Source organism: Acartia tonsa, chromosome 5 (genome assembly GCF_053477335.1).
Source record: "Acartia tonsa isolate MP-2025a chromosome 5, ASM5347733v1, whole genome shotgun sequence".
Classification (NCBI taxonomy): domain Eukaryota; kingdom Metazoa; phylum Arthropoda; class Copepoda; order Calanoida; family Acartiidae; genus Acartia; species Acartia tonsa.
The window spans coordinates 32714317-32730939 of NC_137264.1; the positions used below are offsets into that span (position 1 = coordinate 32714317).

Below are 16623 nucleotides of genomic sequence, written 5' to 3' on the forward strand. Positions count from 1 at the left end.
ATACTGGAAAATGTATCATAATTTTTTTTTTTACATAATTTATGTTTTTTAGCACACCTTGAGGCCAAGAAGAGACAAAAGACAGGTAAAATTATTTTGTAGTTATTTCTTGCATCGTATTATAAACATTAAACAGCTTTTTGCTTTAAGTCTTATGAGTGTACTTTTTAAGAATTGCAATTGACTTTTTTTATAATTTAAGGTCAAACCTCGAGTATCTTCAGCCATACCAGTCAGCAGCAACAATTTAATGGAACACCCACCATAACCTCCATCAGTCAGTTGTCGCAAGATGGAACAGCTGTTATCACCTCTCTAAATCAGCTGATAACTAACAGTGGATCAGCTGATCAGAATACAACTATCAGCACAGCTGCCATGAATAATCTCAGTTTGACTACTCTAGATCCAGGGATGCTTACAAAGTTTTTATTCTCTTTATTTATACAAGTTCAATTATGTTTTAAAAAAACCAATGAATTTCTTAAACAGAAAAAGTCCTTGAAAGTGATTCAATTTAAAAGAAAATTAATATTGTATGTATATGTGTAAAACAGTGAACCTTGATTTGCCTGTGTTTACAACGCTTACACCATCAACTACTACAATAGAGTCAGATACAGCTTTTGTAACAGTCACTGTGGGTGCGGCAGGTATGCTCACAGTTAGATAGGTAAACTTACAGAAACAAACAGTATTCCTTAAAGCTTAAAACAGTTAAATATTTAAAAAGCTCAGTCTACTATCTAGGTATGAATTATGTTTTTCTTTTCAATCTAAAAAAAGGATGGAAGAGACATTGCCAACATAAATGAACCCGTTAAAAATAGTAGATTAGTAAAACCCAGAAATCTAAAGGGATAAGAGAATGGACGATAAATTGATGTAAATCCCCAACGAGGATATAAAATTAACCTTTCAGAAGATTAAACTTATTGGCTAAAAGGTATGGACACTGTTAGTTTGAACCAACATTAAAGGAACTTTGCAAGAAATACCTCGCTTTAATTGCTGAAAGCTTGCCACAAGTAGACCCAATACCCAAAATTTGAAGCCTCCAACTTCAATAACAAAAAAGTTACAGACACATGAAAAATGATTATTTTAGTACAATGAAAATTTTGAAAGATTTTCATTCCTTATGATGGAAATTTCAATATTAAATTACGTCGTCTGGAAGCAAAATTAAAAGCTTATCTTTGTCAGAAACTTAGACTGCCAGTAACTGATAACATTTTTACAATAAAAACACCCCCTTTTATAGTCAAAATGTCTTTTAAAAATTCGGTTTAAATTGCGTTTGAAAGCGTAAAATCATAGCGGGGAAAAATTAAACTAATGTAAGTAATACAGATGCTCAGCTGTGATTGGTTGTTCAGCGGACTTAGCGTGGACTCAGACTTATGATTGGCTGGAAATCCTAAAGGCTGGCATTCTCACGCTACAGTGCTCTCAATACAACGCAAATTAAACTGATTTTTTAAAATGATTTTGACTATAAAGAAGAGTGTTTTTATTGTAAAAATGTCATCAGTTACTGGCATCCGAAGTTTTTGCCAAAAATAAGCTGAAAATTTTGGGTATTGGGTCTACTCGTGGCAGTCTTTCAGCAGTTAAAGCGGTATATCTATTACATGGTTCCTTTAAGAAGTAAATTTTTTTAGGCCAATGAATAAAATACTGTTAATAAAATGATTTGGGCAGTTTACAGTCCAAATGTCGTCACTTCTACCCTACTAAAGTCACAAAGACAAACTGACATCAAGCTTCTAAAAAAAAATAATTGTAAAACAAAAATGTTTATTTAGGTGATACATTAATGCAGCCCTCTGTGCTACACCACACAGCTGACATCCAGAACGACGACATACCTGAGAGTCACGTGACCTCTGATGATACCAGGCTAGCCACCCCCTCCCTACCCTTGAATCTCTCCATGGGGGGAATGAATAGTGTGGAGAGCCCCATAGTTCAGTTTACTTACCACCAGGAGGATGGCAGTGTTGTCCTCACACCTTCGGTTAATTTTCATGGACCTGAAGGTAAATTATTATTAGCTTATTATAATGAACCTTGTTGTTATATGAATCATCATACAAAGTTTTAAATCGATAGGACAATTATACTATGTATACATTAAAAAAAAGAACTATCTGTTAAGAACAGACGTACGGATGGACCGACCGTAATTATAGAAAAGCTTCAGTTAAGTAGTAATTTAAATAAAAGATATTATCTCTTCTTTTTACCTACGTGTTCAGGTTTGACATTACTTTTAGTAGGGAAGCTACTCTATAATTTACTTTGTCCGTCAGTCCGTAATGTTATTCTATATGCTATCCCCTCCCATCTACATGAACGATCTGACAAATAATTGATGTTCATGTTAGCAACCTAACTTGAAGACAATTTTCCTCAGTCAAAATATCCATGTATATTCTTTATTTATATTTTAGATGATATAGCTGCAGACATGTCCCCGGCTGTGAGCCCAGTACCTGTACCTAAGGTAAGTGTTGCCATGCAAATATGTCCTTGGCTATGTGCCCAGTACCAGTACCCAAGGTAAGTGTTACCATGCAGACATGTCCTCGGCTATGAGCCCAGTACCTGTACCTAAGGTAAGTGTTGCCATGCAAGTATGTCCTTGGCTATGTGCCCAGTACCAGTACCCAAGGTAAGTGTTACCATGCAGACATGTCCTCGGCTAAGAGCCTAGTACCAATACTTAAGGTAACTGTTGCCATGCAGACATGTCCCCGGCTATAAGCACAGTACCTAAGTTAATTGTTGCCATTCAGACATGTCCCCGGCTATGAGCACAGTATCTAAGTTAATTGTTGCCATACAGACAGGTCCCCGGCTGATAGCCCAGTACAAGTACCTAAGGTAATTGTTGCCATACAGACATGTCCCCGGCCATGAGCCCAGTACCCAAGTTATGTCACGTGTTGCCATGGAAATATGTCCCTGGCTGTGAGCCCAGTACAAGTACCTAAGGTAAGTGTTGCCATATAGACATGTCTCCAGCTATGAGCCCAGAATAAGTACCTGAGGTAAGGGTTGCCACGTAGCCTGGAATAAGGTATAGCAAACGAGCAAACTAAATCTAAAATAATATTTGGTGGACAGAAAATGAAGGTACTCTGTGTTGCTACCCCTGTTTATAGCAGGGATAAGATTATGAACGATATAATGATGTACACACCAATTATGCTAAACCAATTAAACCCTTTAGTAGATACAAATTGTTGGAAAGTTTGTACTACCTATCAAATCAAGATTTAATCAAAAGTCCCCATTAAAGTAAATAAATGAGACATAAAATAACTTCGACACAATCAGAAAAGACTACGGTCTAAATAATTTCCAGCATTGCTTCGAAATAAAATAATATCCGGTGGACTAGAAACTGTTCTCAGCCATACTGAAAATGATGTATAGAATCGTATTATATCCAGTTCTCTTAAATATATAAAAATGTACAATCATGACATTAAAACCAGAATTTTTAGCCTATGCCTACAGCATCTCGGGGCTAAAAAAACTGGTTTTAATCCTATAATTGTACATTTTTTAATCTGCGGAAAGCTGTTTATAATACAATGCGATAAATAACTATAATAATACTCATAATTTTATTCAGGCCAAGAAGAAAAGAAAGAGTGATGAAGATAATACAAGCAGAGAATGTCAGGTAATATATTCATAAACAAAGACACAGAATTATGAAACAATGTAGCATTATGATTTACTCAAAAATGTGTTGTGTATTGCTTAATTTTGAACCCTATTTTTGCTATGTAGGACCTATTATAGGTAATTTTTGTTAGAATATATATCATTCTTTCCAGTATTGTAAACCGATTAATATCCGCTTAATTAGAACCGGTTCTCACCCATCCTGGAAAATAATATTAAAATAAAAACTATAATAATTACCAACAAATTCCAGCTTCGGCCCCTCGGGGCTAAGACAACTGGTTTTAATCTCATAATTTTTTATTTTTATATCAATGGAAAAGTGCCCACTTTCAGTTATATGATAGTGTCCTAGGTGTATGTCTTTACACTAAGCGATAGTCCATAATAATTTTTATTTAAAAAAGACCTCAGTTTTCACAAAAACTAATCTTGTTTGTCCTAGGTTTGCAAAGGTGTGGCTGGAAGACATAGCTACTATGGAGGGCAGGCCTGTACATCCTGCAGAGCTTTCTTCAGGCGGTCAGTGATCTCTGAGTCCAGATACACTTACTTCTGTGTGAAGGAGGGCAAGTGTGAGGTCAATTTCAAGACTAGGAGACAGTGCCAATATTGCAGGTAACAACTTTTTAAAAAGACAAGTGGCTTTTTATAATATATCATCTATTTATCACTTGTTTTTTAAATTGAACAATAGCATACTTTCCTTCTATATAAAATTTCTTTTCATCTGCATTGTCCCTAAGACCTATAAAACAATTGTCTCCGAAAAATTTGCCTGTCTTGTTATAAATTCGCATTTCTTGGCCGAATTTCATAAAAAAAAAATTTTTGAGTGTTAAATGCATTTGGAAATAATTACCAGTCGTTGCTTGGATGTATTGTATAATTTATAATTATATCTGCCAAAGTAATATATATATTTACATATGTATATGACCATATTTCTTTGGATCTACAATTTTCTCAGCTTAAAGCATCAAAAAATAATTTGCAGTCATTTTCTGCTTTAATTAATATCAAAAAAGAAAAAGTTTACAAGAAAAATAATCTCGTAAATATTGATTGTTATAGTTTTTTTTTGTCCCTCATAGCTCACCAATAGAATGTTGAATACTTAACCAATATGCAGCAGGTTTAAACCTAATCGAGGGATCATTTACAATTGTTGAAAATTGGTATATAGTTCATGTTTAATATAAGTTGTCGCTAATATAGGTATTGCATAACAGAAAAAGGTTTTGGGTGGTCCACTATTATTACATGTGATTCTGCCTTTTTTCTAGATGCTTTTTTTCCGATTCCTCATTTAAACATGAGACCAACCTCCTAATTATTAATACAGGTTTAACCGTTGCCTGGAAGCAGGTATGCGTCCCAGCTGGGTGGATCCCAAGGTTGGAGATAAACCAGAGGATCCGGATGAACCTCCAGAAAAAAAGCCAAGAGGTAAGTGCAAATTTTACTTTTACATTTTTATCACCTAAAATTTTTAACTTAAAAAATGTTAAATGCATGTCTATTTCATTCTATTCAGTATTATTGTCAATTTTTGTACCAACTAGAGGCCTTTTTCGGTAATTGAGGGAAGAAGGGAAGGGGGTTAAGTTACCATCCCTTGAAATATAGTTATAAACCTACCCTGGTCCAGCGGTTAGCGAGATCCTTCACTAGGAATCACTACACACACACCCACATGCAGACAGATAGACAACCTGTTACTTATATATAAATATTTCCCTGTATAGGTACTGGTGGAGACTCTGAAGGAGATATGTCAGATGCTGAAGGCGGAGACAAATTAAAATTCATCACTGAGAGTGAAATCAATTTTATTGAGGAAATTTCAACATGTTAACTTTGTTTGCCACTATTCAAAGGGGTAGGGAAAGGCAAAAAATTGTCTAAAACTATTTCAAGCCTTACACTAAAAAATAGCTTGAAACCATCCCGGGGTGTATGTGAAGCTTCCTACATAGGGAGCACTGAATCGGTTCATTAATCGAAATCTTATACTTCAGAGCTTGATCTTTAAATCATTTTAGGGGTGATTTGGATCGGGGCGCGCCAATTTTTCAGCCAATCACATTGCTGCATTTTCAAAATGCAGCGCTGTGATTGGCTGAAATTTTGGCGCGCCCCGATCTGAATCGCCACTAAAATGATTTAAAGATCAAGCTCAGATAAAACATTATTATTTTATATAAAGGGTGTTTAAAAAAAAAACAATTGCTTCACTTTTTTCAATATAAACCCTACAGATTTGGTAAAAAACTAACAAAAAATGACCCAAATCATGTCCAAGCAATGACAATGAGAAAACACTATTGAATTTTGATTTCTACTCACCTCTCCTGAGCACTACAGCTCGATTCCTAGCCCTTGTGGAGAATTTTTCCTTACACGGAGATTAAAAATCAATTAATCGTTTTAAATACTAGAAATCTTGTAGGTAAATCACATAATGTTCAAAGTTATTGATGGGGCATAAAAAGACCTTTCTATAGACACCTTAACCAGGTTTCTAGCTCAATCCCAGCCAATTTGGTATGAAAAAGACAGACCCATCAAACATTGTGACATTGTCATTGTCATCGCTTGTACATGAATTGAGATGCTTAATTATGGCTGTTTTTTACATTCCTTAATCTATAAAAAGTATTTTAATATTGACAGGTTTCGTGATTTTCAACATGCTAATAAGTAAAAAATCTTCCAAAATTTAAATTAAAAATCGTAAAAGTTCATGTTGAAATTCTTAATCAGTCTCTTGTCCAATCTTGGGAATATTCAACGCCTAACAAAGCAAATGATATTGATACTGGACTTATCAGAGAAATTATTACGTAAGTATAGCAGTTTTTTTGTTGTTGTAAATTCAGGATCGTCTTGTATGTTTTTCACCCTTAATTTTGTAAAGATAAGGTTTTGTCCTTGCCTATTGAGAATTTACAATAAACAAATAACTTAAGGGATTTAGTAAAAGGACATGTCAATTGATGATAAACAAAATTATCCCTCCAGTTAAATAAAATATTTGGTCGAAAAGTTTGAACACTGCTAGCCAATGATCGACAAAACTTTTGGGATCAGTACAAATTGCAGTCCAATATCCGCTCCCTTCCTTCATGAAATAGTGAAACTAATTTTTTTTCAGTTACACACTAAAAACGAAGCAAATAGTTTTAATTTATTAAATAAAATTTGTAGGCTATCAACGGGAAATTCTAGGCATAATATAATTAAAATCAAATATACATCATTTTTTAACTTTTTAGATTAGTGGCATTCGATTACAACCTAAGCAAAGTTGGTTTTGAGCATCTGATTGGCACTCTAAAGCGCCGACTTAACAAAGCTGCAGCCAAAATAGGAGATATGAACAAGATCATTGAGAGGGATAGAGTAGAGGTAAGTTTTTTCCGCAAAAAATCCCATTTGACAAAATATTTTACCTTGAAATTAAAAAGTTGTCTAAATCCCAATAATCAGCGGATAAAAATTCGTAGGATATAAAAGTAACAGGATGTCGACTCTCTTTTACAGTGAAGCTTTTTATACGTCCAGGGAAAATTTATAATTATTTTAGGGAATGGTACCATCATGCTCCCACTAGAAAAGAATTTCCATCCACAAAATTAAAAGTTGAGGGTTTACTCCCCCCCCCCCCTTCACTAAAGTGCTTCTACCTAGGCGTAGCCTCGGGTGAAAGATATTTAAACAAAAAAAATCTTTTTAGATTTTGGAGCATAATGTTCCGTTGTTGGTGAAACTGTGCCTCTCCCTAATCATCAATCCAAACCTCACCTGGGATAAACAACTGGAAGGATTGTTAGGAACAGGTAACCTTTACTAGCTGCTATTATAAGAGTCACTTTTCTGGTATCATTTTAGTCTGTTTTGGCCAATGCCGTTCGAGGTGGGGAAAGTGTAAATACATTTAAAAAATTAGATTTAAAAAATTTTAGATTAACCCCCGGCCCCCACCACCACCCATCTATTGACATTTTAAACTTAACTAATAACAGATTTAGTTATTTAGTACCTAGAGGAATTAAAATATAAATGACTTAAATTTTTTAAATGTTTTTAAATTGTTTTGTTATAGTGATTTTGAATTTATTTTATCCCTGGCCCCAACCCCCTTCCTACTAAAGAGATAGTACACCTAACTAATACTTAGTGATTTGGTCATTTAGTAGAGCAATTAAAATATAAAGTTAGTTTTTGAGTTGTATTTTTATATTGATTTTGAATTTATTTTAGACGCAATTATCAAGCTAAAGGAGAGTTTCGCCCAAAAGAAGGGATATAAAGGTAAGTTTTTAAAAACTTTACAACTTCGTTGCATATGCATTGGGGTAAAGTAATAATCTCACATTTTTAAAAGCGAAGCTTTTCTATAATTAGGGTCGGCCCGTCCGTACGTCCTTCCGTAACGGATAGCTTTTTTCGTTAATTTAGGCATGTTAAAATTGTCCTATCGATTTCAAACTTTGCATGGTGATTCCTTTAGTAGTTAGATATGATTTAGAAAGCGGAACAACTCTATAATCATTACCAGAATGTCCGTACGTCCATTTTAAACATGTCGATTTTTTTACTTTTTTAACAACAAATTTTCATGTGATCTAATCATCCGATTGATCTGATTTTAAGTATATTAATTCCCAGGGACAAGGGAAGGCTATTCTGGCAAACAATGCTTTAGAGCTGATTTCATAGATTTCCAGTTAAAACTAGATGATGAGATTATGCAACTTTTGGCAGAATTTGATAAGAATCTCAAGCATTATTTTATTAGTTTTTGCTCACTTTACTACGAGCCATGCAAAAATGATAGTCAGAGATTAGTTCCATGTTCAGTTTTGAGATGAACGAGTTGAATAATGCTTTTTACAGATTTTATATATTTTATCTAAATCATAGACTACTCGTAAATTATATGTTTAATAGTGAATAAAATTTATTGAAAATCCCAAAGAGTGGATAGCTGTAATATTTTCAAAAATATTTAAGATTGTTTAGATATTTATCTCATCAGAAAATTTTACATAAAAAAAGTTTTTACGACACCTATCAATAAAATTCTGAACTACATAACTATTCTTTTCCAAATCCTAAATTTTATAATATATGTTGTGGTTTAATTTGGTATTTCTTGACAACATCTTGCCTCTAATTGCGAAACAAGTTGGAGGGAAGTGTCGAAATAGGAAATGTAAATAAGGAGCTTCCCTGAAATCATAAAATGATTTATCATGTCCTGCAATATTGAACATAAAAACAACTAATCTTCTCGAATATTAACAATTTACAAACTTATTACAGAATTTAAAAATGGGTAATTTTCCCCAAAGTGCCTTGTAGAGCACAGAATCCCCCCTTTCCCCACCATTAACTTAAAACAAATTGTAAACGATCAAAGGGGCGGGGTCCTTTTGGTAAAGCATTAAGGAAACCAAAAGATATAATCTTAATAAGGAGGGGGATCAGTGCTTAATAGGCAACTTTGTGGTAAGGCACCAATATATATATTTTTTATGCTTATTTGTTATTAAGGTGTTCGTCAAATAGAATTTAGTATTTTATGTTTATTTATTTTTTAAAAGCGAAGCTTTTCTATAATTATGGTCGGTCCGTAAGTCCGTACGTCTTTCCATTACAGTTAGCTGTTTCCGTTAATTTAAAAAGGTTAGAATTGTCCTATCAATTCAAACTTTACATGCTAATTCCTATAGCTGTTAGGTACCACTTAGAAAGCGCAGCAACTCTATAATCGTTACCAGAAAGTTCATTCGTTCATTTAAAACAGGCTTATTTTTTACTTTTTTTACAACAAATTTTTGTATGTTAAAATTATCCTAGTCATCAGATTTTTTGAATACTGATTCCTATTACAACAAGGTAAAGTGTTATAAGCGAAGCATCTCTATAATAAAGTCCTAAAAACGTCATTATGTCCTTAAACAGTAACATGTATTTAATCAGTTTTGCAACAAATTTACTCACAATTTTGTAGACATATGCATTAATATTCAGTTTATTCAGTTCTGACACTCTACTAGAGTTAATGTATGTTTGTCCTTCAATTTCAGCGCTTCGCTTATGAATGTTGTCATCCTTGTTTTAATAAGTAATGAACAATGAATTTTATTTTTGAGCTTTAAAGTAAGATGTATTTTAATCATTGAATCAATATGAAACTTTTGTCTTAACTTGCTTTAAGGGGTTAATAAAAGTGTTTAAAAATGCATCAAAGTAAAAATTTATTAAAATATTTTGTTTGTTGTCTTTAATCAGTTACAAATATTATGGAAAAGAAAAAAAATTAAAGATTTAAATTTTACGAAGTAATTAAAAATATTTTTTTAATCTCCCTACTTTTGAATTGTTTGGTAGGAATTCTTTTGTTTGTTTTGAAAAACGGTCTGCTAATTTCTTATCTAATAGTGAGGTTTAGTGATGAGATTTAGCGAATTTAAACCCTTATCTACTTTACTATAAACCCTTTTTTATAATAGTTGAATCATCCCAAACATTCAAAACTTTTAAAGGTTTCGTGAATTAGTTGCGTGATTTTAATAGAATTGTTGATCAGAAAGAACTTCCCTTGTCCCTGATTAATTCCTGGGACAACAAAGTAAAATGTTATAAGCGAAGCAACTCTATAATCAAGTTCTAAAAATGTAAGTATGTCCATAAACATTATCCTGTATCCAGCAGTTTTTCAACAAACTTACTTACAATTTTGGTTCGACTCTTATACATTTATATTCTGATTATTCAGTTCTGACACTATACAAATGTTAATGTCCGTTTGTCCTACCGTTTCAGTGCTTCGCTTTTATGAATGTTGTCATCCTTGTTTTATATGCTCTACCTCTATATAGCACTGAAATTTTTATCGGAATAATGTAAATAATAAGTGTAATAGAGGGGAGTTCTTCGGGGAAACCTAACCCTGCCAGGCCACCTAGTATCAAATATAAACTAAACTAATCTGACCTAAAGTATTATACATACAAACTTAAAACTACAAAAAGATACTGCTTTATAATATTAACTAGCGGCTTCGCCCCTAGCCTCTAGAGGCTTTCCCCCCAAGAGGTAGGTAATTATTAAAAAAATAAAAAATAAAAAAAATTGGAGGTGCCCTCGTTAATTTCAAACTTTTCGGGGAAAAAAATTTAGGGGTATTTTTTTGTTTTTTTTTGGGGGGGGGGTGGGGGTGTCCCACCCTCCAAGAAAATAGCCTGAAACCACTACAGGATCAGTAGGTATATTCCCTGAAGAGTAGAATCCAATCGGTTCTGTGAAATTTTAAGGGACGGACGGACAGACAACAAGCTACTTTGTATTATAGATAGCAAATCTCTTCTTGAAATCAATCGGTACATATCGTTCATGATTTAAGACTTAGTTTTTATTAGGTAGTTTTTTTATAAAAGTTCGGGTTTTAGCGGGCATGCTTAACGAAGAAGGAGAATCCTTAGTTGCATCCCTATCCCTCCCTTGTTAATCTCTGTGCACGCCTCTAATTTTACTTAATTCTAGACGTGATGAAGAAAAAGTTGAAGTATGAACAATTCTTTTCCTGCCTTGGTAGTGAACATGATATGGAGCGGGAAAAAGAATCTTTAAAGGTATTCAATAATCATCATCATCCTTTTATAAAAGTAACAGGTTGTCTGTCTGTGTGTAGCTGGCTGCTGTGCTAATTATGTATCCATGTATAATCAAGAATCCAGAAATAAAACAATTGACGTTAAATTCATGTACATCCCCAATGATTAATAACAAAATTACCCCTTCTGTTTGTTAAAATTAATAGTTAAATTTTTTGACACTTCTAGTAAGAACAAACCAATCATAATCTAATAAAAATACCTAAAATTTCTGAGCCAACAAACAACATAACGTGGTTTAAAACTTTGGGTACCAGTGTAATTTACAGTCCAATGTTCCCTCCAATTTATCTAACCTGTATAATGTACCTCTAGATAATGGAGAAGATAGCATCCTGGCCTGCAGATGAGAAAGAATTTGTTTTGATGTCCATGATGATTCTCTTCAACTCTCATTCACTAAGTTTACAAGACAGGTAGGGTTCAGGGATCTTTAGTAACAAGACAATAGCAGATAAATTTATGTACTCCCCCAATGATGCCACACAAAATTACCCCTTCTGTAGATTAAAATTAGTGGTTGAGACGTCAGAACACTCAATTAAATAAAACAACAAATCAAAAGTCCCTAAAGTTGTGAAGCCAATGAATAAGAAAACGTTATTATAAAACTTTGGGGACTAGTGTAATAAACAGCCTATTGTTCTCTTTCTCTCTCTCTCTGGGTATGATTAATTTTTAGGGTTAAAATTGACAGGGATAAGACAATGGGCAATAAATTGAAGTTCATCCCCAAATTATGATAAAGAAAGTTTATGAAAATTATTGGTGGATGATTTTAATATCACTGGTTTGTGCAACCTTAATACAAGTTTTTTCAAACAACGAATGAGAGAACGTGGTTATTTTATATTTTCGTTTTAGTTCCAGAATCGATGACATTCAAGCCTATATAGGAGAAGTAATGCACAACTATTTAAGTCACAGGTAACCATTTTGGTGCTTTGTCTCAGAGTGCCTGTTGAGCACTGAACTTCCCTTATTTTTAATATAAGAAGGGTAGTTTTTTCTTATGCCTAACATCTGCGTGGAGCCGTATCCCTGATGGGCCTATACCTGCGCGGCTACCCAATACACAGTTTAAGTGAATGGATTTCTGTGATTAATAGACTCTTTTAGGGAAAACGCCAACATTTTATTATGAAAACTCAGTTTTTTAATTCTTTGACATACGTACGAAGTAGTCATGAAGTAGGACAAGATAATTCTGTTTAGCCACTAGGGCCAGTTCAAGCTTAACGTTAAAGTTTTTTTGTGACTTGACACGCGACTATGACAGGTGTCCCAAATTTAGCCAACTTAATGAATAATGCTCTCATGGATGTATTGTAAATACATTACTAATAAATGTTCAAGTTACTAAATTATATCTCTTGTTGTTACATTACCAGTTCGATTAGTTAATATCCTGAAATGCTTTATCTGTTTGAAATGTTTCTAAGGAATTGATTTATTTTAACTGTTTGGTAGTTTTTCAAAAAATTATAAGAAATTATAAAAAACTTTAATTGTCATTCACTGTCAAACAATCGTTTTTATTATGTAGTTTTAAAGTCTTTTTAAAAGCTTTTTAACTTTTTTTTCAGATGTGGAAAGCTGGCAGGAAGATCCAAGTTTGTGACTGGTGTATACCTGATTAACAAATGCCAACACCTACACTCACTAACATATCATAAAATACTCATAAAATAAAGTATCGATAAAGAGTTGTAATAGGGGTGTATGTTTTTAAACTAGTTGAATTTTATTTAATTCGTCTAAACCCCCTTTCTATTTCTTTCCCCAAATTAATACAAATATAAATTGAAAATACGGAATATTTCCTTATTTTTGTGGTGAGGCGGGAACTTTGCATAATATTCACCCCTCATAAGTAATTCAAAAGGTTTTTACATAAAAGAGATTTGAAGAAAGATACTAAAACCAAAAATTATTTGAATTACTGCATGTTTGTAATAAAGCAATCTCTTTTATGAAATTCTTTTAATTAAAAAATGCATCACATTAGAAAATTCATTACTCTAGAATTATTGACACAAAAGACGGCCTTTTTATTAGATGTTAGTTGTATATCAAATACGTAAAAGAAATTAAACTAATTAAACAAAACATCACTTTTTTACTCAAGCGGACAGGGATAATAGACATTGTAACCAAACTTTTATAACTTCGTTATCGTATTCGTTGGCTAAAAACTGTTGGTTCTTTTAATAAAATTTGATTGCTGGGAACCAAACTTTTAAACACAAAATTTTAATCATCATTAGTGTTGTTTATTATGTATATTGTACATCAATTTATCGTCCATTGTCTTGTCCTTTTAGATCCCGATTTTATGTTGCGATGGTCCTGTAGTAATTAATGATAAATAAAAATTAAATTTTAAAATAAATGGATCATAATACTTTATAAAGGGAGGAGTAGGTTGCGCTAAAAATCTATAAAGGTGTGAGGAGTTTTAAGGCTTAAAAGTGGTATTAGAACGATAATATTCACTAAATATGTGTATTTCTTATTGAAAAGAACTATAGACAAATTTTTTTTTAAGTTAACATAATTTTTTATCGTTCTACTACCTACTGTTTTTAACTTAAAACTCACAACCTTTACGGATTTTTAGCGCAACCTACTCCTCCCTTTATTATTATATCAACTTTTTTTTCTAAATTTGTTATTATTATCCTAATCATGAATACCATTTTAGTTCAAATTATCATCCTGCTCACTTTTCCTTAATCACACTGAATTTCAGGTGCTTTCACAAAAAGTGCCGGGTATAGTCCTTTCCACGACATCCTTCCATAAGGAGCGATTCTTCGTATTTTTCACATTAGCTTTTCTCCTATTTCTAGCCCCTGCGGGGGGCTCTAACCCTGCGGGGCCAATTACCTAACCCTGTGGGGCAATCACCTAACACAATATAACCTAACCTAACCTAAAATAACCTATAAAAAGCCATTTTATAAATACGAAGAATCGCTCCTTATGGAGGGATGTCGTGGAAAGGACTATACCCAAAGTGCCTGTTGAGCACTGATAACCCACCTCCACTTTATTTTAAACAAGTTGAAATAATTGAATGGGTATTTTTTCCCATGTCTAATCCCTGTACCCAGTAGGTACCCAATAGAACCTAACCTAAGGTATAAACATTTATAAGAAGAACTACCCCGAACATTATTTTCAATTATTTATAAAACAAATTATTTATGGTGTTATCAGAGCTTAACAACAGAATACTTTGTAAATATAATGCGCCGAATTTTCGGTATTGTTAAGTCTCAAAATAATTTTTTTTACAATAAGCTTTTACAATGCAATAATGTTGATTTATCGTATGGTATTTCTAGTACGGGATTAATCCTATGATTTATACTTCTTTAAAACCATACTATTTATGTGTTTTCTGAATGGTGTGCAGAACCGGTTTTAATCCAGCGGAAAATAAATCCGATACTGAGCCATACGGAAAGTTGAACCTTGTCTTCCGAAACTTGTAAAACCAAATGCCTCAAACTTTCTGTTATTGTTATTCACTCTTTCTAAGCACTTTCTTGATGTATTTTTGTTTATAGTTAAGAGGGTGGAGCAAATGAAGAAGTCTCGTAATCCAATAAAGGTACTAATAAAGAGAGGTAATGTCTGATTGAGCCAATAGGAGAATCGCATCGGTACATACATTTAATCTCATTGGTTGAAATTGTGTACACATTTTGTTACTAACGCATGTTTTTTTTCATTTCATGCATAGCTAAAAGTCAGCTGTAAACAGTATATTTTCTTAGTAGAAAGCTTTGCGAAATCAGAATTAATTGCCCAAAAATTTCGTCTTCAATTTGAAGACTTCAAACAGAGGTGGATTCTTTAAAAAAAAGTTAGGCTGGCTACTCCCTGGTAAGGCAAAATTATTTTTGAGAAAAATCCTCCAAAATCGAATAAAAAAATTTACAAAAATTAAATAAAATCTTAAAAGGGTAATTAACATATGATTTTGTAGATTTTTATTGTGCTTTTGGATGACAAAAATAATTTTGCTTCACTATCGAGTAGCGAGTCTATCATTTTTTAAGAATCCACATCAGATTGAGTCGAAAGTAAACAATACTTTTGTCTGCTAGAAATGTTCTTTCTTAGATTTGACGAAAAAAGGGTTCAGAATATGCTTCTATTCTTATATTTCTATTCGTAATCCAAATCACATGACCCTTTTTTCTCTCGGGAACATACAAAAAAAAAATTTAATTATTAAGTTTTCATCGAATAAGAATATGTGATCTGATTTTTTACCACACTGATATGTTAAAGTTTCATAATTGTTCAGATTACGAGATCTCGACAAGTGTACCTACCTTCATTATTATTTTAGAAATATGTTCTAACTTGATTACTATTAAACAATTTTGCAAGGTTATACTACTTCAGCTGGGAATTTAAAACCGCTCCAAATTAAATCTATGATCATTTACAGTGTGTTAACAAATATTTGTGTTTATACTCCTAATACCAAGTGAGCACAGAAAAGCCCCTCCCGCAACCCCTGATTTTTAAAATATATTAAAATGAAGAGGGGAAAGTTTTCTAAACCTGCGGGTCTACCCTGTACCTAATGCAACCTTACCTAAACTACCTAAAAACTTACCCCCCCCCCCCACTTTTTTTTTCAATATATAGATGGGGAAGGGTTTCTATGCTCGACTAAGCACTGTGGGGGAAATCACCTAAATATTACATAATTAAAGTCACAAATTATTAAGTTTATTTTAATACTCTTGTTCCGAATTAGTTTATATGTTTTTGCATTATTTCTGTTGAAATATAAGTATTTTATGTATAACTCATGCCAGTTCAAAACAGTTTTATAATATATTGTATTAAATGTTATTGATTGAATTTAAAAATCTAATATATCTTTGAAACATATGTTGTTTAATTTTCTTTCTAGTCGAACATACCTAGATAGTGTAGGCGTGTGAAGATCTTAAAAAAAATTCATGGTTTTTATCGTAGCAAAGCGCTTTTATACCTGCCATTAAATTATTTATGAAAACTGATGCCCTTTTGATCTGAAAAAAGTACTATACTTTCATAAGATAAGATAAGATAAGATAAGATTTATTTTCCTCAAAGGTACAACATATTTTATTAGATATATATCATAAATTAGGTTACTATGCTTTGATTGGTTTGATTGTTCTGGTTTGTTATGTTTGATGCAGGTTTGAGAACAATTTAC

General features: G+C 32.7%; 1 protein-coding gene across 1 annotated transcript; it reads left to right on the forward strand.

The window, feature by feature from the left end:
- Positions 1–544: 544 nt before the first annotated feature.
- LOC145320116 (uncharacterized) lies at positions 545–16310 on the forward strand. The gene is made up of 16 exons (XM_080162557.1): positions 545–653; positions 1809–2042; positions 2457–2509; positions 3647–3697; positions 4148–4320; positions 5048–5151; positions 5451–5540; positions 6467–6548; positions 6981–7113; positions 7442–7544; positions 7969–8019; positions 11260–11348; positions 11706–11806; positions 12255–12317; positions 12977–15009; positions 15712–16310. Exons 1-15 carry the CDS (start codon positions 545–547, stop codon positions 13080–13082), a joined length of 1542 nt encoding a protein of 513 aa, XP_080018683.1. The 3' UTR covers positions 13083–15009; positions 15712–16310.
- Positions 16311–16623: the final 313 nt, after the last annotated feature.